General features: G+C 41.8%; 1 protein-coding gene and 3 non-coding genes across 8 annotated transcripts in view; 1 reads left to right on the forward strand and 3 right to left on the reverse strand.

Annotated features, from left to right (window-relative positions):
* Positions 1-17,404, forward strand: part of LOC111593751 (protein goliath) — a 33,591-nt gene extending 16,187 nt beyond the window's left edge. Inside the window, exons 1-9 of one of the 5 annotated variants that reach the window (XM_023306776.2) lie at positions 6,635-6,937; positions 6,993-7,520; positions 12,235-12,932; positions 12,992-13,124; positions 14,056-14,173; positions 14,235-14,386; positions 14,450-14,546; positions 16,380-16,769; positions 16,821-17,404. In XM_023306776.2, the coding sequence (XP_023162544.1) occupies positions 12,368-12,932; positions 12,992-13,124; positions 14,056-14,173; positions 14,235-14,386; positions 14,450-14,546; positions 16,380-16,769; positions 16,821-17,249 (1,884 nt within the window). In that variant the 5' untranslated portion in view covers positions 6,635-6,937; positions 6,993-7,520; positions 12,235-12,367 and the 3' untranslated portion in view covers positions 17,250-17,404. Of the gene's footprint in view, positions 1-271; positions 304-6,634; positions 7,521-12,234; positions 12,933-12,991; positions 13,125-14,055; positions 14,174-14,234; positions 14,387-14,449; positions 15,380-16,379; positions 16,770-16,820 lie in introns of those variants that run through there. The other 4 variants (XM_023306767.2, XM_023306784.2, XM_023306757.2 and 1 more) reach the window with 4 other exon arrangements.
* Trnaa-cgc lies at positions 13,175-13,246 on the reverse strand. Its single transcript has one exon. It is a non-coding gene; the product is annotated as a tRNA-Ala (tRNA).
* Trnaa-cgc lies at positions 13,489-13,560 on the reverse strand. The gene has a single exon. It is a non-coding gene; the product is annotated as a tRNA-Ala (tRNA).
* Trnaa-cgc lies at positions 13,858-13,929 on the reverse strand. Its single transcript has one exon. It is a non-coding gene; the product is annotated as a tRNA-Ala (tRNA).
* Positions 17,405-27,080: the final 9,676 nt, after the last annotated feature.

Raw genomic sequence — 27,080 nt, forward strand, 5'->3', positions numbered from 1 at the left:
ACTATGCATTTATATATATATGCATATGAATACGTGTAACTGGCAATTAAATTATTGGCCAAGCCCAAGTCAAGGTCACTTGGGTCCAACGTTACGTATGCGTAATTTGCCCTACGTGTGGGCCATAATTACGTATTTATTGCACTCGTTTAACAATTCGACTGTAATTTGTGTTTATTTTTTCATATTCACAAAACAATTTAAATAATTTATTTGCTTAAATTGATTTTCCGTAATTGAACTCGCATTATATCTATTCTTTTTTTTTCAGTTTAACGAGCGGAGGAACATAAAAGAACTGTGGTAAGTGTGGGAGCTGCCTCTCATTGGTGTAGCATTGTGAAAAAGTGGAAAAGTGGAAAAGTTTGCTGCATGCTAGCCCTGTTCATGTATCACATTAATTATGTCAAAAACTTGTGACGGGCAGCCAATTTAAAGCTCGACAGACAGCTGTGGAAAATTGAGGTCAAATCTGATGATAAATGATGGCGCCTAATTAAATTATTTCTAGTCGCGACCATTAGAAAGCTGACATATTAGAAATTGCGAAAACGATAGGCGACAAATCTGAACACAGTCATGCTAAAGCAAAAGAAAAGATTAAACTAGTCGACGGCTCTATTATCTATGCAGATAGATAAGCAATAAGCCAAAAATTGCTAAATAAATAAATTAATAAAAATGGTTTGGTTATCAGGAAAGAGCAATGAGAAATTAAATAAGATAAATGTTAGAGATAAGTAGTATCTATGAGTATGCTTTCCTGCCAAAAATATAAAAATAATAATAAATAAAAATATTTAACTATTTATCTATGGCTCATTGGTCTATACTTAAAGCAAAAGCTACAGACTTAAGAAGAATATACTTGTGTTCTACGTGTACAGCAAAAGTTGAAGAAAATTTAAAAAGATATTTGGTATCTCTAGGCCTGACTTCCTGACTTAAAACAAAAGCTACTTACTTAAGACGAAAATACTTATGTGTCATGTCTAAAGTAAAACTTGAAGAAATGTAAAAAGATATTTGGTACCTCTAGGCCTGACTTCCTGGCCTTCATTTACAGTTATAGATAAAGACATCGCCAACAATTTTATAGTCCTATAGCCAAACTTGGTGTATGCCAGCAACCAATAAAAACAGAAGACTTAGCTTCCGTGCAGAGTTTGGGTGTTATTTCCATTTTGTTATTTGACATTGAGCGACGTGTGTGTCGTGGGCGGAGCGGGCACCTAGCAGAGCGCGTGGCAATCCACGTGTATTGTCTCTTGTGACACATCCGCTGGGGTATTCATGAGGAGCCGGGTAATAATCACAGCAAATAAATAATAAATTAAAAACGAATAACTACAGAAAATAATGCCCATGCCATTGATAACATTGTATATCAATAAAAGTAAACTAAACGTGAAAGTTAATAATTCTCGGAAGTATTTAAACTATTGTTGATCTGCTATGCAGCTTGAGGTTCAACTTACCATTTATCTAACCCAAAAAAAAAAACTTAAAGCCTTGTGGTTGCCTTCTTTTTGTGTTAGTTGCAATTATGGCAAAACTACATTTACAATTACTGCTCAGCTCAGCTCGGGTCTACCCAGGCAGGCATTACACAATTTCACAGCAACAACAGCCACAATTTCATTGCACAACAAAAAAATAAACAATACAAATCATCAAAATGCAATTGCAGATGAAGAGAGACAGACAGAGAGAGATAGAGAGAGAGAGAGAGAGAGAAACATCATTGTTGCCAGCATCATTGTGTGGCCCACATCAGCAGCAACTATTACAATTTGCAAGATACAGATACAATTGTATCTGTATCTAACCAAAGCTGAGGTTGTAGCTGTGGCTGAAGCTGTGGCTGTGACTGTAGTTGCGACTGTGACTGTTGCTGGGGTCTCTGTGGGTCGGTAACCTTAACCCAAACTGTATAAGGCAAATGAAACTGAAACTAAAACTAAAACTTAGACACACTTCGGACGCGACTGAGCTTTAGTTTCGGTTCATAATCATATTGAGGTCAGTTGTCTATTAACTGCTGGGAAATGCCAAACCAATAACAGTTTGCACTCTACAAAAAAGTCAAGTTGATTTTTTGCTAGATAGCACAGCTTAGACCTACCCAAGAGATACAGAGTATCTACATATTCTAGGAAATGATTGTCATTGTTGTTGCTTCTCAAAAATCAATAGCTGACATAGCGGACCGCCAAAAGGGCGGAAGCCTTATGGCATGTGCCATGTTCCATGTACCCCGCTCTCTCAACGCCACTCGCAATCCTAGTGCCAGCCACGGTTCGTTAAGCACAGTGGCACAAAACCAATTGTAAAGGTAATTTTCGGCACCAACTACCAGGAAAAACTGTCTCAAAATGGCCAAATGTTACAAAACAAGAAATAAATGAATTTTATTTGTTAAGGCTCTGTATCGTTTGAGTATCGTTTGGTAGTTTGCTAGGGACTTATAGTTAGATAACCTGTAGTATTAAGATAAATATCAATATACTGGAACGTGTTGTCCCTATCTCTGGGAAGGTAAACTTAGTCATTATTTGCGTCAGTCAGTTACAAACTTGGAGTTCATGCAGATCTTTCTCATGCTCTTCACTTTTATCTTTATATATGTGGCCTTTAAATGCATTCATGACTTCTAGAAATCATATAGGTATGCTCCCTTGAAACTTCTCTTTGAACTGACACCCAAGTTGAAAGTTTCCCGCGCATCAGCTTCAACATATGACATGCCGTTACTCGCGTCTCCTCCATTCGGCCCCATTTGCTCAGTGGACGCACTTTTTCAAAGTCTTTCACCTACAGCTGCAATCTTGTGAAAGCCTTTCAAAACAGCTGCATTCAGGTGTCAGAATTCGCGCAGGTAATGCAACTGTCAGCCCTGCTTATTGCTCATACTCCATACTGTCTGCCTGCCTGCCTGTCGCCTGTCTTCTTCTTGGTCCTGGAGATACGTGGACGTACTGCCCGAAGCACTGTCATGTTTTGGGTTCAAGTATAGATGACATTTGACGTCAGTGAAAGCATTTCTGTGCATTTTTGAGTGTTTGCAGCTGGCGTCTATTTTTGCCAGAAGCCAAACTAAGCGGAATAAGCAGACAGCGGGACTTAACCTGGCCCCCTCTCCCGATGTAAACAATTACAGCAGGCCAATAGCGGAAATCACGTTTTTCACAATGCCGACGTTCGAGTGGCCAATAAAGGTGACTGCAGAGCCATGCATATGGGAACGGGCAAAAGGGAAATGGCTTTGGGGGCTCAGGTTAAAACTATTGACGGGATTGGCTCTGAGGGTTGGGGCTACGCAATGAACTGAAGTGTGGAGCGTGGAGCGCGGACGTTACGCTTCCGACTGGCAACGGGTTGCGCGCAGCTGTGGGTGGACAACACACACACGCGCGCACAGAAGGTGTGCAAGATTTATGACGTTGTTGGCGCTGGCTAACACATGTTCTACCATTTACACTGACCCCTCACCAATCCTCTGTCTACTTGTATCTTTTACGATCGCTACAGAAATAAGCTAAAGAAACCATGTAATACTGAGACAAGACTAAGGTATACCCTGTAAGTTGTAAAAGAAATTTACATAGGTAAAACTTATTCGTTTCTGATTAGAAATTTGTATGAATTTATGTATATATCTTTAAGTACTTACAAATAATTATTATTTTTGCTTTTTGGCAAATTTGAGCATAGAAATTAGAGATATAGAAATCATAGAAGAGAGAGAATTCAACTGAAAATAGAATTATAAATATAATTATATTATAATATAATTATCACCACAAATTTCTTTTAATATGCAGTTAAGATAACTCATTAACTGAAATATTCTCCTTTAAGGCTTTCTAGAGTTTTGTATAAGTCTTAGCTTGCCAGTTGTGCAGGGCATTCGAAAGTCACCAATTGCTGGTTGCTGTTAAATAATAAACGTGACTAGTGTGAACGTGATTTTCGTTAGCCGGCTGTCATGTGGCCAGAGTGTTAATATTTTCATAGGCCCGAGTGCCCAGCTGTGTTGGCCATATCAAATATATTTTAATCAATACGCATATTTATTTGTTCTCAGTTTATTTCATAAAAAATTTCCTTAAAAGTTGAGCGCGCTCTGTGCGCATTTTATGGGATTGCGACGGTTTTATTAGTTTAAAGCTTAAGAGACCGACCAGAACCCAACGGCAACAAAAAGAGACAACAGCCAACAGTAGTCCGGTTCGGGCTCATAAACTCAAGGCTAGAAGCAGAACCGCCAGCCAAACACGTACAATAAATATTTATGTACCGCATTATGGCGACAATTTCCACAAGTTTTCGTCGCTGCAGTCGCCATCCAAAAACTTCTCTAACGGCGCAGTTCAAGTGCATTCGACTGCTGGTAGGAGCTGTAGTTGGAGCTGGAGCTGGAGGTGTGGCCCAGCGGCCACAGACTGACATTTATTAGCCAGCCGACAATAGAGCTCTTTTTTATGTGGCAGACGTCTAACAATCAGCTAAAATGTTTATATATATATGCAACTACAACCGTTATGATTCCCAGACGTGTCCCCCAGCTGGACAGGTCCCACTCTGCGTAATTTGATTGAAGTGGGTACTACTGCATGATAAAAGAAACTTTTCATAGAGGTTGATTGTCACATATGCTTAAGGCTCTCCTTTAGCTGGCAGATCTAACTCATCTGAAATATTTTGATGTATTTAATTTCTTAGTTTTTGGCCTACTCTTAGTCAGATATTGTGCTCAGTCGGCTCTCTGGCATCTGTGAGTGTCCTTGAAGCTCTGCCTAGCATTCGCTCAGTCAAATTGAATGTCCTTGTCATTGTCAATAAGTCAGCTGCCTGGCAGCAACTCGCCATACCCACTCACAGCCACCGCTGCAGCTACTTAAACAATGACAATGATGACACAGAATTGTGTATGAGTGTGTGTGTGTGTGTGTGTGGGGGAAATCCTCGTGATGAATGCGCTGCACTGACAATTTGCAGTAAAGTGACATTAAAATGCATTTGCCAAATATAAAAAGAAAACGCGTTGGCTGTCTGCCAGACCCTAGCGCCCATCTACAACTGGAAGCCCCAATTCACAGTTGAACAATTGGAGCTCTGACGAAAGCAAAAGTACTCAGCAAAAAAGAACTGAGCACGCAATTTGAATCTTTGCAGCAGCCGGCGGTAATTAGAGACTCACTTAGAAGACCAACAGCCAACGCCCCTCCTCCCCTCGCCCCTTTTTGGCACCCCTGGTAGGGCCAGCTGCTTTATGTTTCCATCTCATTGGCGAGTGGAGAATTGTTTTTGGCGAATGTAAATCTTACCAATGCTGCTTCTTATCGATACGGTATTTTATTCGCTTTGAACTGAAAGTTTCGCAATAAATCGGATTTTGTGTATAATTTCGTAAAATGATTTATGTGCCACAGATACTAGAGCACTTGCTGCACAGTTTTCAGTGTGGCATTGCAGAAAGTCAAGCGGAAGTTTCAACAACTTCATTTAAACTTTTCAGTTGGTCTTTGCTCAAGCGCGAAGCGTTTTTTCAATTTGTGTCAAAATAAAACAAACAACTTGAAGAGCTTCCTCCCAGCAAGAGCCGAGTCCACATTTCCTGTCGGTCTCTGCATTATTTAGATCAACTTTACAACTGCATTTTTCTCTTATGATTTTTTTTTTTTGTTCAACTTATGTGGGTCACGGAAATACTCGTCTATGTTCGCTAAGACCAATGATAAGCGTTTGGGAATAGAAAATCAGCTAAGTCTTCAAATCAATTGCATAGAGTGGAATATACTCGATAGTGCTTAGCGAGCTGTCTGAGTGACTTGAATCCTGAAGCTGAAGTTTGTTTACTGAGCTCAAGTTGAAAGTGACCTAAGCCAAACTAATTAACTGTCGAAGATCAAAGTGTTAATGTGCAAAATATGTGACCAATTAGGAATTACAAGTGAACCAGACATTCATCTGTAAATTAAGAACTCAAAGGCAAAGCCCATAAATAAAGTCAAGGATTGCTACAAGAACGGAGAGCGAAGTGCAGTTCCAAAGGAAGTGAAGCGAGCGATGAGAAATGAGACGAAACAGGCGAACAACAAATGTGGCTGCGGTTGGTTATTTTTAGCAGGCACTATGTGCATGCTGAAAAAGGTCTCTAACAGCCAAGTGTGGGTGTGGCTGCATGTGTGTGTGCGAGTGTGAGCATGTGGTGGCGTATGTTTTAAATTGGTTTCGCTTGCACAGATGTTGCAATATGCAAACAAGCGGAACAGCAGTCGCCAAACAGCAACAAGAAACAAGGTGCCAAGCATTCTGCCAGTTAACTTATGAGACATCACACACTGAGACAACCAAAGAGAGCGAAAGAGCGAGAGCGAGAGAGATGGCAATATATATGTACTCTACTATGCCACTATCATAAGCCAAGCAACGACAGAGAAAACATTTCTTGCTGCGCAAATACTAAAAAAATATATAGAGAAAAACAAACAAATACGCCGAGAGTGTTCTCTGATAAGTGCAATAAGAGTGAAACGAAATATGAAATTCGATTTATAACTTACGGCCTATGATTACTTAATTTCAGTTGCCTTGTGGCTTTTGTAATTGTCACTGGTCGATAGTAAGCCAGAAGCAGCCGTCAACGACAACTGAGTGAAAGATAATATATCGCCAGCGAACCAACCACAAAGTGGTTGGCGATGTGTTGAAGAGAACAAATATGAAATTTATATACAAATATATTAGGTGCAACAGTCTCTAATTCTGCCAAAGACTATATCGAAAGGAAGCATGGAAATACTTAAGCGCGTGAGAACCAATCGTCGTACGAAAAACTCTCCATCAAAAAGTTGGCCAGCTCCAGATTTCACACCACAAATAGTATGCTAACTGGGCAAAGTTTTATGCGACTTTGCTGTCGTGTTGTGCGGTTCGCATTTCCCATTTTCCTGTTTTCGCATTTAATTACCAATATAATCCCTTAGACACGAGTGCAATCGACATGACAGCCTTGAAAGTTTTGCTCCTTTGCCAATTCCGCTCGACGAAATGAATCGACTTGAGCTGGCTCTCTGCAGCCTGCAGCTGACAGTCGACAGCCAACAGTCGACAGTTGAGTCAAGTCAAGAGCCATGATCCAAGTCGAAATGTGCTAATGGAGCCCCAATTGCCAAGCAGCGGGAGGTCAAGCACCCTGGACACTTAGAGCAGGCTTATTCAGTCAGCGTTCAGGAAGAATCAAAAACTAACTGAATTGAAAGCAAATTTCTTAATATCGAAAAATAAACGAGTTGAAACATTCAGAAATCGAAATGTGAAGAAGTTACACAAAAATATTTGTCAAAATTGTCAATTAATAAAAGGTTAAAATTACAACGCCAAGCAAAAAACTCTAGTTATTCTAAGCTATTTAAGTTCACTTTCGGCCTCAAGTCCATTGTTTCAGTATGATTAAATATCATTGTTAAATTTTAGATGCAGATAAATACTACGAAGAGCTACGCCTTAACAAGGTATACTATGATGTATCATTCGTAAATTCAGAAACTCTACTCTTTCGACTCTGTTTTAAGATGGTTGCTTTCCCAATCGAGCAGCTGACAGCACAGCTTAGAGACATTTACAAGTGCACAGTCATACAGCCACCCACACACACACGCACACGCACAAACATTCATTCGCCTTCTGCACTTGGCAACACTTTGGGCACGAGCGTCGTTTAGCAAATTGAAATGCGTCTATTGCAGTGGGGCAAGCATAGAGAGGGTCACCAAAGGCGTGCTCTGGCAGGGGGCAGCGGGTGAGGGGTAACTGGCTCCATTGGCAACCAAATGGCGCAAGTCTAATTGAAGGGCGAGCCAGTTCAGTTGAAGTTCTTTAGCGCTTGCAACACGCTAATTGCTGCCATTGGCTTTTGTAATCATTGCTGTTGCTGCTGCTGATTTACGTAATCAGCGCTAAAGCAACACAAATGATTCCTTACACATCTATTTACTATATGAACTATTACATCTAGTGCTCTGAAATCTTAAACAACTGCATAAATTAAAGCCGTAATCAGTGCACGTTTCCGTGCTACCTGTTACACCTGTAATTTTTTCTGTCATTTCGCGCTAAATTTCATTGTTACTTTTGTTGTTGTTGTTGTTGTTGGTCGTGTTTAGTGTAGAGTTCAACGAAATGCATTAAAGCCAACGGAGCGCAATAAAACGCATCAAAATCACTCAAATGTTAAATGAAAACTTTTCCATAAACCTCGACTCCCCTCATCCCTTTTGTGGTTTAATAATGGCAGCGAAAAGTGGAATTGCGGCTAACAAAAGCCCAACTCTGCGCGCTTTCTGCAAAATCGTTAATAGCAATTTAATTTGTATAAATTTAAGTGTTCGCAATTTGTTGAGGAAAGTTGCGAAACTAACGAATTAGAAATCTAAATAAATTTTGTAAGTTTTTTATATATTATGAAGTTAGTTTATAGGACAATATTACATACACATACGATTCTAGACAGATATGTGTGTCAGAGATCGAGCTTGCTTTAAGGTATGTGCGTGCGCAGGTATCTTCTAGTCAGTCGATGGCTCGCTGCTTGCGTTTACCTGTTCAACATATTTCAAGCAGAAAACCTACTCAAGGCTTCCTCTACGTATCTTCTTCCTTATAGAATGTGCTGCTCATGCCATCACATGAGCTAAGTGTGCAGCACATGTCTTGAATTTAAATGCCGAATTATTGTTAATCACATTTTAATTGCCGCCAACTTTGTTTGACTTCCTCCTCAGCTGAGCTCTTTAGTTGAGCATCCTTTGGCTTTTATGAACTTGTGAAGATTCGAATTTAATAAAGCGTCTGTTCATTAGGTATACGAAAAGCACATCAATTAAATATTTATTTATTTGATTTATTTTCGATATGAAGCGACAAGCACTGGCCGCTAGATAAAAGACTCGTATTGCAAAATCCATTATCCATGCGTATCACGTTTTCTGTTTTTGCAAATCACGTTTCGATACACAAACGGACGAGTATCTATGTGAGTGCACTTGTGAGTATGAGTTTGTGCTCAAAAATAAGATATCTCTTTGTTTATTTATTTAACGGAATCTATGAAAGGCTGCGTTTATTTGCTCTTAAATCATTTTATTTTTACTTCTCGATATTTGTTGATTTATGGCAATTTTATAAATTGTATTTGCTGAAAAGAGCTGAACTTTCATTTTATTTTATTTAAGGAAGCTTAATGTAAAACAATAACTGGGAAATTGAATAAAAATAGCTGCACCTGTGGAGAGCTTAACTTTGATAGTTAAGAAAAAAAAACAGTAAACAAAGATATGATCAAAAATGCATAAATACGCAATATAAATATACTAAAAATAGTGCACAATTCTATATAAAAAGAAATAAATAAAAGACAGAGAGAGGCAAAGAGAGTGGGAAAAAGAAACAATTAAAGCGCTTTATTTATATGTGTGAGGGGAAACACTTCGTTCAGCTGGCAGTTGGCCAAATAATGCGCGAAACGTAATTTAGTAACAGTGAAATCGGTTTATATAAATAAACAATAACAAGTGCAATCATAGCAACAACAACAAGCTGTGAAGAGACGAATTCAAATAGTGTTAACTACAATTATTAATTAACGTGGGAATTCAGTTGTACCGCTGAGCTTACCTCGGCTCTTAGCATGCAAATATTTTCCATTATAAATCGAATATTTGGAATTTCAACCTTTTCCTACATCGCACTCAGCAACTCTTTAAATATATTTTAAGAGCAGTTCGGTTTATGGCCACTCCTTGCATAATTTTAACGTGCATACACACACAGACTCACACACGCACGCACAACAAATAAAGCAATAAATAAACGATACAAAAATTGAATACCAAATTCAATTTTTGGCCATTTTTCACTCTTATTTTCAGCTCGCACAGTGGGACAAATATTTACTGCATTTTTTTATTTGCTTGCTAGCGACAACAACAAGCTTTCAGGGTCATTATCCTAAACAGGCCGCGTGTTCACTCACTGCAGTTGTTGTTGTTGTTATCGTTTGCGCTTTTTTTTGGCACAGCTCGTTCCGCAACTGTTGGCCAAGTCGGTGGCTGCCCACCAACTCTGTCCCCATTAAGGCTAAGCACTTGCCCCACTCTCGCCCCACTCCATCGATCGCTGCCCTTGTCCTGGCCGCTTATCCACATGCCAAGAGCAACTGCAACAACACAAACAACAACAAATAAAATAAAATGCAACGATGCATGCAAAACGTGCATTGGGCCAATTGAAGAGACATTTTGGCCAGACCTAAGCGACGTAAAAGGGCGCTACAACTACAAATAAAGCTGCAGCTGTGCAGCTGAGCAAACTTTCTGACATAATATTAAAAAATAAGTTAATGTATCGATAATATTTACTCATGTTGCTACTGGATAACAGAACCTGCCACTGCTAGTTCGTGATTCTAAGTTGCGCTATTTAACGTTCCTAAGGCAATGCGTACTAAGTTTGCTCTTGTAGCTATAAATTGTTAAGTAACTTCTCGCACTGCTACTCTTTGAGCTTGCCACTTGAAGTTTGTTTACACAAATTTGTTAAAAGTTTGCTTAACCAATACGAATCAAGCAGACAGCGCATCCTAAGTTGGCTTATAGGCATAACCAGTAGCTATAGAAGGCTAAATAAGTGCCCTACGCCCTCACACACACACACACACACATACCCACACAATGAATAAAACGAGCATAAATAGGCGTCATAATAAAGTTTTGTATTCAATTGGCGGAATCGCTGGCTCTCTTGTTTGGCTGGCCGAGCTGACTGCTAAAAACTGAGTGCATATAGAAATTAAATTTATTATAACCAGAAGTCGCGTCGAAAGGAGAGGAAGAGGGTGGGCGAGGAGAGCGAATTTTATGTATAACAAGTAGGTGTCCAAGCAGATGCCGCGTGTCTCTTTTTGTAAGAAAGGAAAACTGGAACTGGTTGCCTGCTCTGGGCTTTATGCAGTGGTCGTTGGATCGGTGGTCTTGGTGGCTGGTGGCTGGTGGCTGGTGGCTTGCTGAACCACTTTTCAGTGTCAGCCGCACACCCACGAGTCTTTCGAGCCACCCGTTTGCCATTTGGCTCTAGCCCTGGCAACACGAAATAAAATATTTAAATGCATTGCATTTCCCTGACACAGCTGGAGAAGAGAAGGCCGCCAACGGGGCGAGGCAAGTGGAGCACCGGCCAAATTATTAATGGCAACGCCTTTGCCAGTGGCATTGGCCTTCAGCGCAACGAAATGGCCAAAATGCAGGAAACTAAGGAATTCGCCGTCTGCTTAAAACTGCACAACAGTTCGGTTCCATGTATAGCTGAGCCCAAAATATGATTTGTGTCTGACCCACAAAACTGTTGTTGTTCATAAATTCATAAGGTATTAACGATTTTTCGAAAGCTCAACCATGATTTCAATGGCTACTTACTGGCTATACAATGAATAACTGTCAGAATATTATCCGATGATATATAAGCTGCAATATCTCTAGTTTATCTATATAGATTGCTATATCTATTTCTGCAAGCTGTAAGATCTAACGCGTTCCCAAATAAAATGTCATTATTATGGAATTGAATGAATATATATATCCATATTGTCTTGATATTGAATCGCTTATTCATTTCTCAATAGCACTTAAAGACAATAAATAATCATTAAATATAATAGGCATGATATCATCTCAATAAGATTACTGTCGGGCTATGTAAATAGTTTGTAGTGGTAGAAGTTATTAATCCATAAGACTTATCACGTCTGTCTTCAAAATTTCGTGTTCTACATTTCTTTTTTAAAACATTTTCAATTAAGATATTTTAGCAGAGAATAAAACAATTTTCTTCGCGGCCTTATCAATTTTAGATCTGCTTTAACTTCCTTTTTTACAATCTGTGATTATACTTTAATATATATTCATTCAATATATTATTTATTGTCGCAAGAGTGAAAGGCTTATTCATTCGAAAGTTTAGACTTTTCAATAGGAACTTGTCAAGTGATAAGGCGCTTATCACTGCTGTTAGTATTTAACAAGGGCTCCAATAAATACGAATCTATAAATATGGCCGCTTATCGCGAGCTGAGCGAGCGGCCCCACAGTTTTCACTGACTTCGACTATGCCTAAAATTGCTTTTAACGACTTGATTTTTAAATACTTTATTGGTTTTGTTTTTAATCGTTTCAGTAGTTAAACGACTCTGGTAAACCTCGCAGTTGTAGGAGCAAATGTTGCGCAGTATTTAGACATACGAAACGCTTGTAAACCGGATAGAGCTGTAAGGCAAATAAAAAAAGAGTAAGAGATCTCCAGCCGGGCTATGTACTGCCAGGAAATGCTGCTGCTGGCATGCCTTGTGCTGCTGTTGGGTGGTCAGCCCCACTTGACCTCAACCACAACGACGACCACTTTGGTGGCGGCCATGACGATTGCGAATCAGGATCTGGAGCGATATTTTCGACCAGCGAATGCGACGCACTCGTATACCAGCATAGGCGAGGAGCGCCTCACTATGGACTTTTACAACTTCGCCTTTCTCAATTGGTCCTATGTGGATAGCCAGAACATTGGCAGGGAAGTCGACTTTTCCGAAGAGAAAGCCCGCTACGGCGAGGGCCGTGTGCTTAATGTGACTGGACGTCTGATTCACATTAGCACCGCTGATGATATTAGCGACGATTTTGCATGCACACCCTATATACGCGGCACCCTCGGCATGCCGCTGCCCGACAAAGGCGTGACATGGATTGCGTTAGTGCGACGCGGACGTTGCACGTTCGAGGATAAGGTGAAGCATGTGCATCAGTACAACGCCGCCGGGGTCATAATCTACAATGATAAGCAGGTTATGCAGCTGGAGAAGATGCAGATCAAGAATAAGAATCGTAAGCTGCATTCTGTGCATTCAAAAAGTATTCAGCCTAACTAATTTCGCATTATCCAGGCAATATTGCTGCTGTGATTACGTATCAAGCGATTGGACTCGATCTGGCCAGCACCGTTGACAAAGGAATTAATGTAACCATTTCCATTATCGAGGGACGACGGGGTGTGAGATCTGTCAGTAGTTTAAATCGGTAAGCAAAATAAAATAAAATATTTTAAAAAGTTAGAACCTTTACTCGATTGGAGACGCCGGGGTTTGAACCCGGGACTTCTCACATGCGAAGCGAGCGCTCTACCACTGAGCTACGTCCCCATGAAAACGGGTTCTGAAAAATACTGTACTTAAGCCAAGTGGAAGAAAGTTGTGCATCTGCACTGCTTTGTAAGCAATGTACACTGCTTTCTTTTTGCATTAATTTACTCATTGTGAAATGTATATGAAACGTTCTTGTGAGTGATTAGGAAATTTAAAAATTAGGACCAGAAAGTAGTAGGCCAGTTAGACTGAAGGATGTGTAAAAATTAAAAAAAAATAAAAATTAGATTACATCTTAATGGAGACGCCGGGGTTTGAACCCGGGACTTCTCACATGCGAAGCGAGCGCTCTACCACTGAGCTACGTCCCCGATTGGAAGGTATATGCAATATGATTTACTTACAACAACTGTGTGATAGTACTTAACAATATACTAAAGTACTTCGCATTGAGGGATGGATTGCACTGCTTTCCTTAATTTGGACTGCAGCAAAAACTGCTTTCAACATACCAAGAGTTTATTACTTGAAAAAAAATAATTTCCACGGTAGTTTAAAACTAATGATGAAAGGATATTTGTTACAAATGTAATGTGATCCTTATATTGAGCTTGACTTAGAAAAGTTAATAATTTTAAAATAAAATTGAATAGAAGAATAACTCAAACTGGAGACGCCGGGGTTTGAACCCGGGACTTCTCACATGCGAAGCGAGCGCTCTACCACTGAGCTACGTCCCCATGTTAATATATGGTGACAAATGTTGCTGTTCAGCAGGAGCTTTCCAATCCGAGCCAACTCCAAAGATATATTTAATAATATTTAATGTAAAAACATTTTACTAAAGTTAGTTTTTACCTTTTCAGCACTTCTGTTCTATTTGTGTCGATATCGTTCATTGTGCTAATGATTATTTCGTTGGTGTGGCTTATCTTTTACTACATACAGAGATTCCGTTATATGCAAGCAAAGGATCAGCAGTCGGTGAGATATACCTGACCTTGTAAATAACTTAAACAGTTATAATTAATTATGTGTGTTGCAGCGCAATCTTTGCTCAGTAACAAAGAAGGCCATTATGAAAATTCCAACTAAGACGGGCAAGATGACCGATGAGAAGGACTTGGACAGTGACTGCTGTGCCATATGCATTGAGTCCTACAAGCCCGCTGATATAATACGCATACTGCCCTGCAAGTAAGTGCATGACATGAGCCACTCTTCGTAGAGTAAGTTGACTGAGCTGTGCGCCTATTTCAGACACGAGTTCCACAAGAACTGCATCGATCCATGGCTGATTGAGCATCGCACCTGCCCCATGTGCAAGCTGGATGTGCTCAAGTTCTACGGCTATGTGGTGGGTGATCAAATCTATCAAACGCCCAGTCCACAGCACAATGCGCCATCAGCAGCAGCAGCAGCCGCAGCAGCAGCAGCTGGCGCTGCAGGTGTTGCTGCTGCTGCTGGCCCAGGTGCCGCCGAGGAGGTGTTGCCTGTCATTGTGGTAGCCCTGCCACCGCACAACATCAATAGCTTTAATCCTAGTGCTATCAGCTATCATCAGCGTAGTCCTAGCAGTAGTTACCAGCCGCAACAACAGTTGCAACAGCAGCAGCAACAGTCACTGGGTGGGTCAGTTGAACGCGGCAGACGGAACTCTGCACCGGCGACAATGCCGCAAATCATTTGCACTGCCAGTCGCCAGGTGACTGACGTCTAAGTCGCCTGACCAAACTGATCTATAAGTAATCCTCGTATCCATATAGTTACGTATAAACCTATATATACATGCATATATTTAAATCCTACATTCTACGTGCTGCGTACTTACCATGTAAATATGCGTGCTGTAGCTGCTTGCCGAATAAGCAGTGGAAAGCAGTACGAAGCAGTGCACACAGTGTACTTAACGCTGAGCAGGAACGGAGCTTCTAAGCTATGGTGACAACTCCAATTGGAGCGTGCAAAGAACCTAATTAGACAATGAAATTGCTCTACTCGGCCAAGTCTGTAGACACGGAACTGAAGACCCACGCACATTCAAGAAAAAAAAGAAACAAAAAGAGAAAAGATTAACGAAAATATGCAGAGTTCTATAAGTTCTATATTTAAGTTCTAAATTTAAGCGTACCAATTGTCGATAGAGAAACAAAAACAAAAACAAAAAGAAAAACGGAAAACAAATTACACGTGAGAAGCGCATACAGAAATATTTACGAGTACTACAATAACTACTATAACTAATAATTATTTCTAACTATGTATATGTATTATTATGAATCATAAAGCGTGTAGCCCTAGTAGCTGTAATATTTAATGCAACATCATTTGTAGCAAAATCAGCGCCTGTTTTGCTAGTCAATAATACTACGCGCACCCACACACACCCTCACAACCACACACACACTTAAAGATAATGTCGAAGGTGCCAAAGTATTTGCTTTTAGCTTTAGTTGTTCAAATTGAATAAATGTACCGCTAGTTATATTATTTATTTTAATTTCTCTCTTTGATTTCGCAAGTCCATTCAATGGATTCATAGTCGATAATTCGGTAAGCTGGCCTCTAGGCAGGCTACATTAATCAGAATCAAGCACAGCTGCGTTAACGCTTTCTCGAGTGATCCTCTTCAAACGGATCTTAGCATAAATAACCATACGAGCATATGTATAAATAAAATATAAATAAATATGTATGCACTTAGAGACGAGTTCCAGGGTTTCGGACACTTGTTTTATACCTAAGACAAAACATATCTGCGATCCATTGCTAAGAAAGACAAAGAACGAATATATTTCCATTCAGTTTCATTTCCACAAGAACCCGCAAACTGCCCGCTGAGCTTAAGGCAAGTTAGAGCCATGAAGACGACTTAGGGCCTTAATTAGTTGTCGGCTACAATTGCCAGATATGTACTGCATACATATATACATATGAATTATATTATATAGAACATATATAGTTTTTGCTAAGACCTTAAACCAAAACCAAACGTGCGACTCAAGCATATTTAAGACCAAATAAATTGATTGAACTTGAAAAACGCTTTCGCTTGTTTGCAATGTAGTTGCCGCGCTGTGCTCCCAACGCTTGGCCTATCATCCGTAGATAGATGTCATGGACCGACTCGAAAGGAACTGCTCGATCGTTCCCTTGGATCGGCGCTATCTTTCAAGCTCTCTCGTTTCAGTTTCTGGGCAGTGAGGAGAGCATCTTGGAGTATGAGCCGGAGCGGATCGCCCGCAACGTCAATTCCCCGAATCCTGCGATTGGTGTGACTCAGGAAACAGCGACGTCGATGGCGATGGCAGCGGCGCCAGCGACACAGGCTCCAATCCAGTCGAGCGCCTTGGCCGATCTGATACGCAGCCGCGACTTTGTGATAGATTTCCCGCGCGTCTTTGTCCTGAACAGCGGCAGCGTGGTAGGTGCCCGCGAGATGCTCTTCCCAACCCGCTTGCCAGAACGATCGCAGAGCTCGTTGTCGTTGCGACAGGCACGCGACTGGATGGCTCAGATGAGCAACAAGCTGGAGGAGCAGCAGGGCCTGCGACGTCTGCGCAAGGATGAAATGCAGCAGGTAAATTACAGTTATTGGATATAGATGTCATCTAACTATTGGTTCCCTCAGCAACTGCTAAGTACCAGGGACTCAGCTCGGCAACGTCGCTCGCGCTCCGCTGATGGACGCTATGCGACCGGGTGCTTTGGTCGTCAGCGGCAGTCGGTGGGGCAGGCAGCAGCAACCAGCACGTTGCCACAGCCTGAGGTGGGGCAATTGCGACGTACCAGCTCCACTCAAACGCTGCAGCAGCTGACGGATGCCTCGTATGCCCAGTCGCGCCAGAAGCAGCGGGAAACCTTCGACTTTGCACGCACTCGTCGCCGCTTCATGGGACGGCAGGACGACGAGATATCCTTGCAATCGCTGCCTAGACGTGTCGCACCTCTACCTCCCGCCCCCGCTCCCGCCCATCCACAGCGTGAGCGTGGCGAGACTGAGGCCAGCGATTACATCACCATCCAGGTGAATGGAGAGGGCGTCGATCTCAATGAGTAGTCGAGTTGACTGCCAACGCTCGCAACGTCTCTGTAGATTTGTAAAAAGTATTCTGTTTAAAGTGTAAATTATACTGCTGTTATCTCTATATCGCTTAAAATACCCTGTAATATTATTCGCTCCTGCGAGAATTAAATATAATACTTTTGCTTTGCCACAACCCTCTGAATACTTTCCAGCGACTTCTGTCGATTTGATAAGCTTAAGCATCTGGACGGTATCTGTGGGTGGGTAATGTATTTTGTTAATCGCAATTGTTGTCAAAGTGCAACTGGAAATAACCTAACATAGAGCGTTGGAATGTCACTGAAAAACTCCTACACTTTGAATCCACAATTTGTACAATTTTGAGCTTAGCTCAAAGAGCTGGAGATCAAGGAAATCCCACAAAACACGCCAAATAATTAATAAAGAATCGCAATAGCCAACTTATTTGATTTTCATTAAAAACTATTGGATAATCTAAGCAGCAATAACTTCCACGATTATATATTTTTATTCTTATATTTTTGAATCTCCTGAGAGGAATTTCTCAAATTTTGCAATTAATTCGAGCCATCAGCTGTGTAAAAGATTTAGAAACCGTCTTCTTGCAGGCCTTCTAATTGAAGTCTTTGAGGCCCTGATCTTGTAGATTATATCCTTTCTGTAAGTGCAAGGATATGGCGGAGTCGTTCAAGTGAACTTGGCTGACGCAAAATTTCTATTGCATACTTTTAGGCAGCAAATAAAAGATGAAGCCGTGTGGTTGCTTAATTATCGTAGCATACTTTTATGAGGTAGCATAAAAATAGCATGTGAAGCAGTGAGATAAACATTAAGCATTCAATTAAATATATAATACTTGTCTGTATATTCAATATGAAATGCCTTTTTGTTGTTACAATTTTGGAATATTTTGATTTTTAATTTCATCATTCAATCTTTCTGGTTTTTAATCCCAATGATTCACTCACCGCACAATATGAGCTTTGAGCAAGTCGAGCCAATGGCCTCCACTGGCCGCTTAGCTCTCCTCTCTGGCCCACGCCTCGACGTTGAGCTGAATTCCATTAGGGATTTGCGCGTGCCTCGCGCTGACAACGAAGACGGCTGGTTGCTGTGGCGGCAGACAGCGAGGCAGCAGCGTTATCCGACAAATCCGCAATGCTGGGGCCCCAGACACATCGACAGCTCCAGGGAGATCCCGCGAGTCGGGCCAGAACGAAGCAGCAAGAAAAATAGAGCAAAAGTTATGAGGAAGCGACCGACGCGTCGGTTGAAGTTTGCCGCTCATAACTGCGCAGCCGACACCAAAGGCAGCTAATAAGAATTCATCAGGCAGAGGCCGACCGGCATACGAGAAGGGAGTGCAACGAGGCATCGAGGTACTGGGATCGAGGGTCGCCTGCACGCGCCGTAATTGCAACGCAACAGGAGGGCCGTTCGGATCTGAAGCTGAAGCTGAAGCTGAGCTTGCGTCTGTATCTGTGTCTGTGTCTGTGGATATGGATGTGGATGTGGACCGGCGGCTGCTGAGCCAACTCTCGGTAGGCAGCGGCCTGGCCCATGTTTATAAACTTAAAGTCTGTAATCACATTAGCCATGTAGCCAGAGAGTGGAGAGTCCGCCTGGCTGGACATTGGGGCCAACTGTTGCAGCTTTATCACCTGACTGTTGCTCGAGTCTCCTCTGTCCGCGTATCCCACGATCGCGATCGATGACAGCACGTACAATTTTTTTTCGATTGCAGCCTCAGCCTCAGCCTCAGCCTCTGTCTCAGCCGCCGCTCGCCTTTTGCGGTTCAGCTATGGGCGTGTCCGCTGTGGGCGTTGCAGGGCACATTCAAGATAAAATGATTATATTGTAGGAAGTGCAGGTCGCCGTCGCCGTCGCAGTCGCAGTCGCAGTCGTTCGTAGAGTGCCTCGTGGGTAATAAAGCAAAGGAGTATCACAAATCTACATATAACTCAGACGCGACGTGTTGATGTCTATTGAGCCGCATAAATATATCATTGCACAAATTGGACAGCTTTCCAGCTGTGGAGAGTGAGTGCTCTAAGAAGACAACCCACTGATTCCTAGATACTAAACATAAAGCCCAATTAAGTTAAATAGCTATTGAGCCTCATTTTGTTCTAAGTTGATTGAAGGCCTTGTTTGAAGGCCTTGTTTAATTGATACATTCTTAAGATATGTATTCAACTCCTTGAGTTGCATTGCAGAGTCAATGCTGATGATCAATGGAGTGCTTATTTTCTTCTTCTTAATATTTTGGAATCCTGCAACTGCTCGCTGGAGGAGTGAGCCTCTGGCTACTCATAATTAAAGTAACCCGGTACCCTTTGAGCTGTCGTCAAGTTTGACTGCATGCCACGGCGATCGAGCCGATCCTTATCGATTTGTAACCCCCAAATTGTGTCTGGTTAACGCTGGAACCCATAAATAAGCCCATAAATAATTAGTCGCACGACAAAAACAATGCACGATGTGGCAATGTGGCAAGTAGGAGGCATTCATGGTGAGGCGCAACAAATTGCACGATCGGCAGCTGCGAATTCGACTATGACTCCAACAGCAACTGCATCTGCAACTGCGAGCCGTCGCTAATCTGCAGTAAATGGACAAGAGGCCGGATTCATTGCCGCTCAGCTATTGATGAGCGAACACATGCGAGGATCGCAAGGATCTTCGATCCTGCCAGTGCCAATCGGAACTAATCGCAAGCCAACAATAAAATTGTGCTCAGTGCCAGCTCGTAAGCCAGGCGATCCACACGATGTGTGAAGTTAAATCCAATCAATAAGCTGAAAAAGAGGAAGACAGAGGCAGAGAGAGAAAGAAAGAGCGAGAGGCAGCGAGCCGTAGATTTTAGTGTCATTTTCGAGAGATTTTCGCCTTTTATTTTATTTTATTTAATTTATTTTAACGTTTTAGCAAACACAAGATACAAACATAAACGAAAACGTCGAACGCGTGACAGGATGATCAGCCAAGGGACCAACCATAGGACAGCGCAAAATGGCGATTCGTTGCGCCGGCTTGTCATGTTTGCCGAGCTCTGAATGCGGCCTGGGTGTGTTCCTGTCACCATTGTCAACGTGTCGGCCAATGCGTGCTAGCTGTCCCTTTCCCGAGGGCAGCGCAACTGCTCTCTCACTTGCACGAACCGAACCGATATACTCTCAGAGCACGTGGACTTGGCGCGTACTATCTTCAAACAGAAAACTAGATCCTGACAGCGTTTGTCAAGTATATGCATTCATATGTGTTTCTAAATTCCCGTATATATCCTTATATATATCGCATACATAGACTAAAAGTATATAATATATCCAGCTAAGAAAATAAGGTATACTTGAGTCTCAGGCATTTAGCTATACTAGAATAACAAATGGTGTTTTCCCTCTATAAAGTCAGTGTATTTAAATTTGTAGCTTTTCTCAATGTCAAGCTCTTGAAATATGTCGAACGAGAGTCACAACTTTACTTTACTTTTTATGCTGTAGCGAATGGCAAAGCAATCTGATTTGTACTTATTAACTTTAGCTGAACTATACTCGGCGCAAGTGCATGTCTCAAATTACAAGCTGACATCGTGGCACCCCAGCTGCGGCTTCCACGTATAAACGAAATGGAAACTCGCCTACGCTGAGCTTCCTACACATCGTGTAGCTTTTGATATCCGTGCATCCTTGCATCCCTGTGCAGGACAGCCTCCATTCATTAAGAGGGTAATGGAAAGTTCCAAAAGCATGAGCCATATATCATCAATTAGGAGCTCTGACATCTACATTTCCGAGTCCATGTACCACGTCCACAGCATTCCGCCCACAACAATAAAGCTTGTATCTGTATCTCTGCGTGTACGTATGTATGTGGACTTCTCTTTTGCAGGACAAAGTTGAAAATGCAATTGGCATTTCGAGCTCAATTTTGCTACTTTTTCACTTTTCACTTTCCTCTTTCCACTTATCAGCAGCATTCGCTGTTTATTTTTGGGCAGGACATAAAATCGATAGGAACTTGCGCTTTAAAGCCCTTTAAATTCAGTTAGTGCATCCGCTGATGTGCATGTGGTGCATTCGAGAGCTTGCATAGCTTCTATTTGGAATGGGCATCAACGTCGCTAATCCGACATCTGCATAGTTTACAGTCGCACGAGCTGCGGACAGACAGCTCAACGCCCCAATTTGTGCATGGGTAGCTGTGGTAGCCTGTTTCTGCCCGAGGTGGCAAGCTGCATCGATGCAAAAGCCGAAAGACTTCATCTGTGCAGAGTACACTCAGAGAAAATCCTATCGAACTGCAATATATATTAAGCTTCAAGTCTTAGATACAATTTCGATCGGAAATCCTTTAGGGACATTTGGAAAATTTGGTCAGGCATAAGAAATTGAAATTGAGGTCTAAATTCTTAGATTTTTCAGTGTGGTTTCTTTAAGTGTAGAAGTAGGTTGGCGGATACGGCTAGCTTGTGATCTGTTTGGCTGGCTCGTTGATGTAAGTGATTCATAGGCCATAGTTGGTCGCCGATGATCTCCTAGGGCCATTTTCTGTTGTGGTTCGTTGTCTGTCGATGCTGATCATGTCGATTGCCCGCTGATATGAATATCATAAAATGGGCGAGTATCGGGCTCATTTGTCGGCTCCACAACAAAGCAAAGTCTAACGGCAATATACTAAAACTTTCAGCTGCTTGCACTGCAGATCTCTGATCCACGATCGAAGCCGAGTGCGATCTTGATCTTGCAAATGGCTCTTTTTTCAGCTGTCCCACTGTCTGCCTGTTTTTATATTATTTTTATTAAAGCTTAACTCAATAAAGTTACATTAAAGGGCAGCTAAACTTACTGCTTATTATGTTTATAATAGTTACAATTGATAAAAGGAATATATTTTATACGATCTGGAAATAAATCGAACTGGAAGTCAAGGTCTGCGTTTCGAGTGATAGCCTCTAAAGTTTGTCCTGAAATGCATGTCGTGAATAATTATAAAAATAGAAATTGCTTACCTAGATGATAATAATTAGTCAGTTAGCTGAAACCTTCTTCTCTAAGCCGATTGCTGTACCTAGAGCAAGGAAACAAGTCATTTCGATTCGTAACACTATTTTCGCACAGCTCTTCCGGCTAATGCAATATGAAGCTGATAATAATAGATAATATCACATTGAGGCGAATGCTAGTGCGTAGTTGTTAAAAGATCGAGACTAAGTCTGATGCACCATGACCAAGCAGAGATTCGCTACGCCTTCGCAGGCGACAGGATGGCCGGTTGGCAGGATATTTAGACGCTGGGTGTCTGCTGAGCCAACAGCTAGATGCGTATCTAAGATTGCGTACCCAGCCAGACGGGGATTGGAAGTCGAGTTGGACTTTGGGTTTGGGTAAGCTGTAAATCCAATAAATATTGCCAAAACTGTAGCGTGCTCAGCGCTTTGTGCGTGCAAGGATGACAGGATCAGAGTCGAGCTGGCGAACTGAAAGAGATGAGCAGCAGGTTGATGCCTGACACAAAAAGGTGCCAGAAATTGTGTCAGTGTCCCTTTCTGGCTCTGGCACAACATGACATGACTTTTGGGCCACGTAGGCGTTTACTCGACTTAGCAGCGGCTTCACAGTGTAAGCCAAATTGAATCGGTTTATAACACAAAGACGAAGTCGCAATCGGATCAACGTCTGCTCCGCACTCGGCTGTGCAGCTCCTGATGAGTTCATCTTGCTGCTGCTGCTCTTGAACTTGAGCGTTTTTAAATATATTCGGCCACAAAGACCCGACCAGCTCCTGTCGCACTGTTGAGTACCTGCTCGTGTGTATAAGAGTAACGGTAACAAGTGCACGCAAGGATAATCCGCAGCACGCGCAACTCACGAGCGCGTCCTCGTTGGCAATGCAAATAAATAAATTGTAATCTGCTTTGCTGTTTGATTTGAATCAAAATGCAGCCACGCCCACCCAGAGCTAAGCTTGGCCTGCGGCTCAGCTAAGACAACGTTTGACAACACGCCGTTTGCTGGCCCGGCTCTGATCTGGTTGATCTACATAATCGGATATTGATTTCAGCCGAATTTCGAGCTGTTGTCGCTGGTCGAAATAATATTTTGGTTGCTTTTTGAATTTCTGACAATTTGTGGATTAACTTTGCAATCAGCTTCTGACAAGCTAATGTCAACTGGTTTTCAAAGAGTGCGATGGCAAGATCCACGCATCAGATCTTAGAGATCTGAGCTCATACGTAGAGTCTACATTTATTCCTTTGTGTACCAACTTTGAATTGCTTTTAGGAAATATCAAATTGAATTTTTGCAATTACAAAATTTAATTTCATTAAATAAATCTCATTAGCCATGTCTCATCAATGTCGCAATGGCTGCCACGAATTTATATATATATATAGGATAACTTGAAGGTCTGGGCGCTGGCAATTCATGATGGCTGCCGCAATGCAACCCTCTGCAACCTCTGTCACACCAAGCGTTTATAAGTGCCCAAAGCAAACATCCACCGAGCAGATCAAAATAAGCGTAAAAATAATCCATCTTCGCACTAAGCAAGCTGCAAACGCTACCTCAATCCCCTCCCCCTGCCCGGGCCAGGGCAGCTTCCAGTGAGGTCAGCGGCAGCTGCAGCAAGTCAAAAAAAGTGTCAAAAATGTTTCACTTTGGATATGTTGAAAAATAATGGAAGAGCACCGAGAGCCAAGCAACCAACGGGCACGGAACTGTATTGTGGCCCCGTCTCTTAGTCCTCGCATTGTGGACCTTTTTGCAGCCACGATTTCTGCACGCTTCACGCTAATTTTCGCGCCTATCAACGTCGACATCGACTATATCCTCAGCACAGCTCAGCCCTGCCCTCATGCTCGGTGCTGTTATTGTTGGTGGTGGTCCTGCTCGCTCCTGCCTTGGCAATGCATGCTGCCCAAATGCTCGCCCAGATTTCAGTTGGCAATTGGCTGGTTGCCCCTCGCTGCATCCTTCCGCTTCCCTATGGGAAGCGCAGCATAATTCATTCAAATGATTGGGTTGTTTGTACTAGAACTGTATGTGAATGGACCGAGCGCCGTGGAAACTCGTTTTTCCCAATGTTCACAGCGTTTTTCCTATTGTGAAATGAAATGGCGAGGGAGCGGCACGCAGTCAATGAGAAAGTGCGAATGATGAATGCCATTTTTCTCTTAAATACATTTTCGACAGCGATTTATTTCATAATGAAAATAGTACTTTCTATCAAGCTTAAAACAAATCAGTAAATGAATATAAGTTTTCATTTACCTATGAGAAACTTTACCCACAATTCTCACGAAAATGTGAACCAAATTTGGCTCAAAAGTTATTTTGAGAATATCGGCCAAACTTATAGCCAAATAAATATTTTTGCAATCGCTGTTAAAAATAAGTTTTGAATGGCGCAGCAACAACAATGCAAGCATCTACCTTTATTTCAGATGGTAGAAATTACAAACAATTGACATAATAAGAAACGCGCTTTGCGCCGTCTGTTCCGATCAAAAGGCAAAAGAAAACTTTAAGCACAGATGCTACACACCCCGAACACCCGTCTCCGGCTCAGACTTCGTAGCTCTGTATTTGGTATTCGGTATTAGGTGGCCCGTACTGGGTGCACAATGCTTACAATTACAATGTCAGATGGCTGAGGCGGCAAAAGATCAAAGCAGAGGCACAAAAGCTGCGCCGAGCAGCGAGTGAAAAGAAAATCACACAAATTTAACTGGCAACAATAACAATAAAAATAAAAATAATAAAATATAAGCCAAAGAAAAAATCATAATGTACAGAAAATGGCAAAAGCAGAGAGCAGCAGCTCGAGCAACAGCAAAAACAAACCTGAGCAACAACAACGACAACAACAAGACCAACTGAGACTTTCCCAAGCCATATGCAAATATATCATAGCGGCTAGTTACCCTGATGGATGGTACAGCCGAATGGGCCATGAGTCATAGTCGGAGCCGAGTTTTGAGTCGAGCTGCAACACAAAATATGAACGTGGAGCAGGTACGACACCAAAGTTACGGTTTGATCACAAGTTGAGCGTAAAATATGCTAAAGATCAGCGAGTGTCAGTGCCACAGCGACTGTGTGTGCTTGTCTGTGTGCCAGCAAATGAGCGTAAAATGATCAAAGAATCTTCGCGCGCTATGCCAATCCACAGAGCAGTTACCACTCATCCAGCCGTCCAGCCATCCAGTCTACAGTCTGCCCCACTGGGGATCCTCGGCCGTCATCTGCCTCTCTCTCTGTCTCTGCTGAATGATCGCATATTGCACGGCTAGGTACGTGTGCGCATTTTGCAAAATAACATTCAATTTGTGCAACCTGATCAAGCAATTGCATCAACCGATCGCGTCCAATGATCTACCAAAAAAAGCAGGCTTTGATAAATAATCAAAGTACGATCATTGTTGCAATAAAAGAATAATGTAATCGCATTCTTTTCGTAGCCCTTCCACTCAGGCATATTTTACGCTCGCTTAAACTGCCGATCTGATCGCTGATCACTGATCACTCTGGTCACTGATCAGTGATCCTCGATATCAGCTCAAAGCCGTTCGCCGACGGCTGTGCCACCATCGGTGAACAAATTACATGTTGCCACTTTGATGATTTCTGCAATTGGCCACAACAACAACAACAGCAGCAACAACAACAACAACAGCAACAATCTGCTGTGGCAGACAAACTGGCTGCCGCTTTCTAGTCAAGCCAGCTGCAAGTTTCTAGAGTCGACTCTTGGCTTAGGGTTCGCTTATTGAATTATAACGTTGCAAGTATTTGGTTGCAAGTTGCAGCTACGTCACAGCCTCGACTAGTTGTGGTACCACAGATTGCCCCAGGCGTTGCGCTCAACCACTCGTTAAGGCCGATCCTGTCCGTTGCTGAAAATATGAAGACATTGTAGAATCCTAAAAATCATAACAGCTAGAACTGCTGACAGTTTAGCAGAATCTAATAATATAAATATTACAATATTATGCAAATTAATCAGCAAAATAATATAAGATTTGTGGTTTAGTTTTGCGGTGGGAAAAACTTTCAGACTTACATCAAAATATATATTAATTCTCATATCATATAAATCATAATTTGATTACAAAACATATATTGGGCAGAAGAATGAATGACAAACCCTAGAAAGTATACTTTGTTCATATTCTTGGCCAGGACGACGGGCTAATTCGACTTTGCATGAGTCGGCCTTGTATGCACGCAATTACCAGAGATACGAAATGTTTTTGAGTTATTTAAATAAATAAGATTTGATTTTTTTATAAAAATTTTTTACTAAAACCATAATTAATATAAATACCATAATTAAATTAAAAAAGCTAGTTTTTGCTGTACACAAAAAAACAGCGATGTGATATACAACTCAATCAAAACTCTTCCCTATTATCTCGACAATTCTTGCAGCCTGCGCCACCTGTTGCAAAAGGCTCTGCAATATGTTGCCCATGAAGGCGTTGAGTCCTCAGGTCATTACCATATAAGCTCGCCTGGCAAACTCAAACATTGAGTTTATCAAATTTTCAACATGAATCGATCAAAATTCATGCGCAAATTGCCTTTGGGCAAAGAGGAAGAGGCAGAACAAGAGGAAGAGGAGCAGAGACAACCCCGAAAACAGAAAATGAGAACAGTCAGTCATGCGAACATGGTGTGAACCGGGTCTTTGTTGCTGTCTCTGTCACGCAAATTGTAACGCTCTAAATTTGCGTTACGTAACGGAATTTAAAGCGTTCCTTATCAGATTGGTTTTGATGCTTTATCAACGCTCCCAAAAAAAACAAAAAAAATACTCATGAGCTAATATCTTTTATCATGA

This window comes from Drosophila hydei, unplaced genomic scaffold, assembly GCF_003285905.1.
Source record: "Drosophila hydei strain 15085-1641.00,03,60 unplaced genomic scaffold, DhydRS2 tig00000060-arrow-pilon, whole genome shotgun sequence".
Lineage (NCBI taxonomy): Eukaryota > Metazoa > Arthropoda > Insecta > Diptera > Drosophilidae > Drosophila > Drosophila hydei.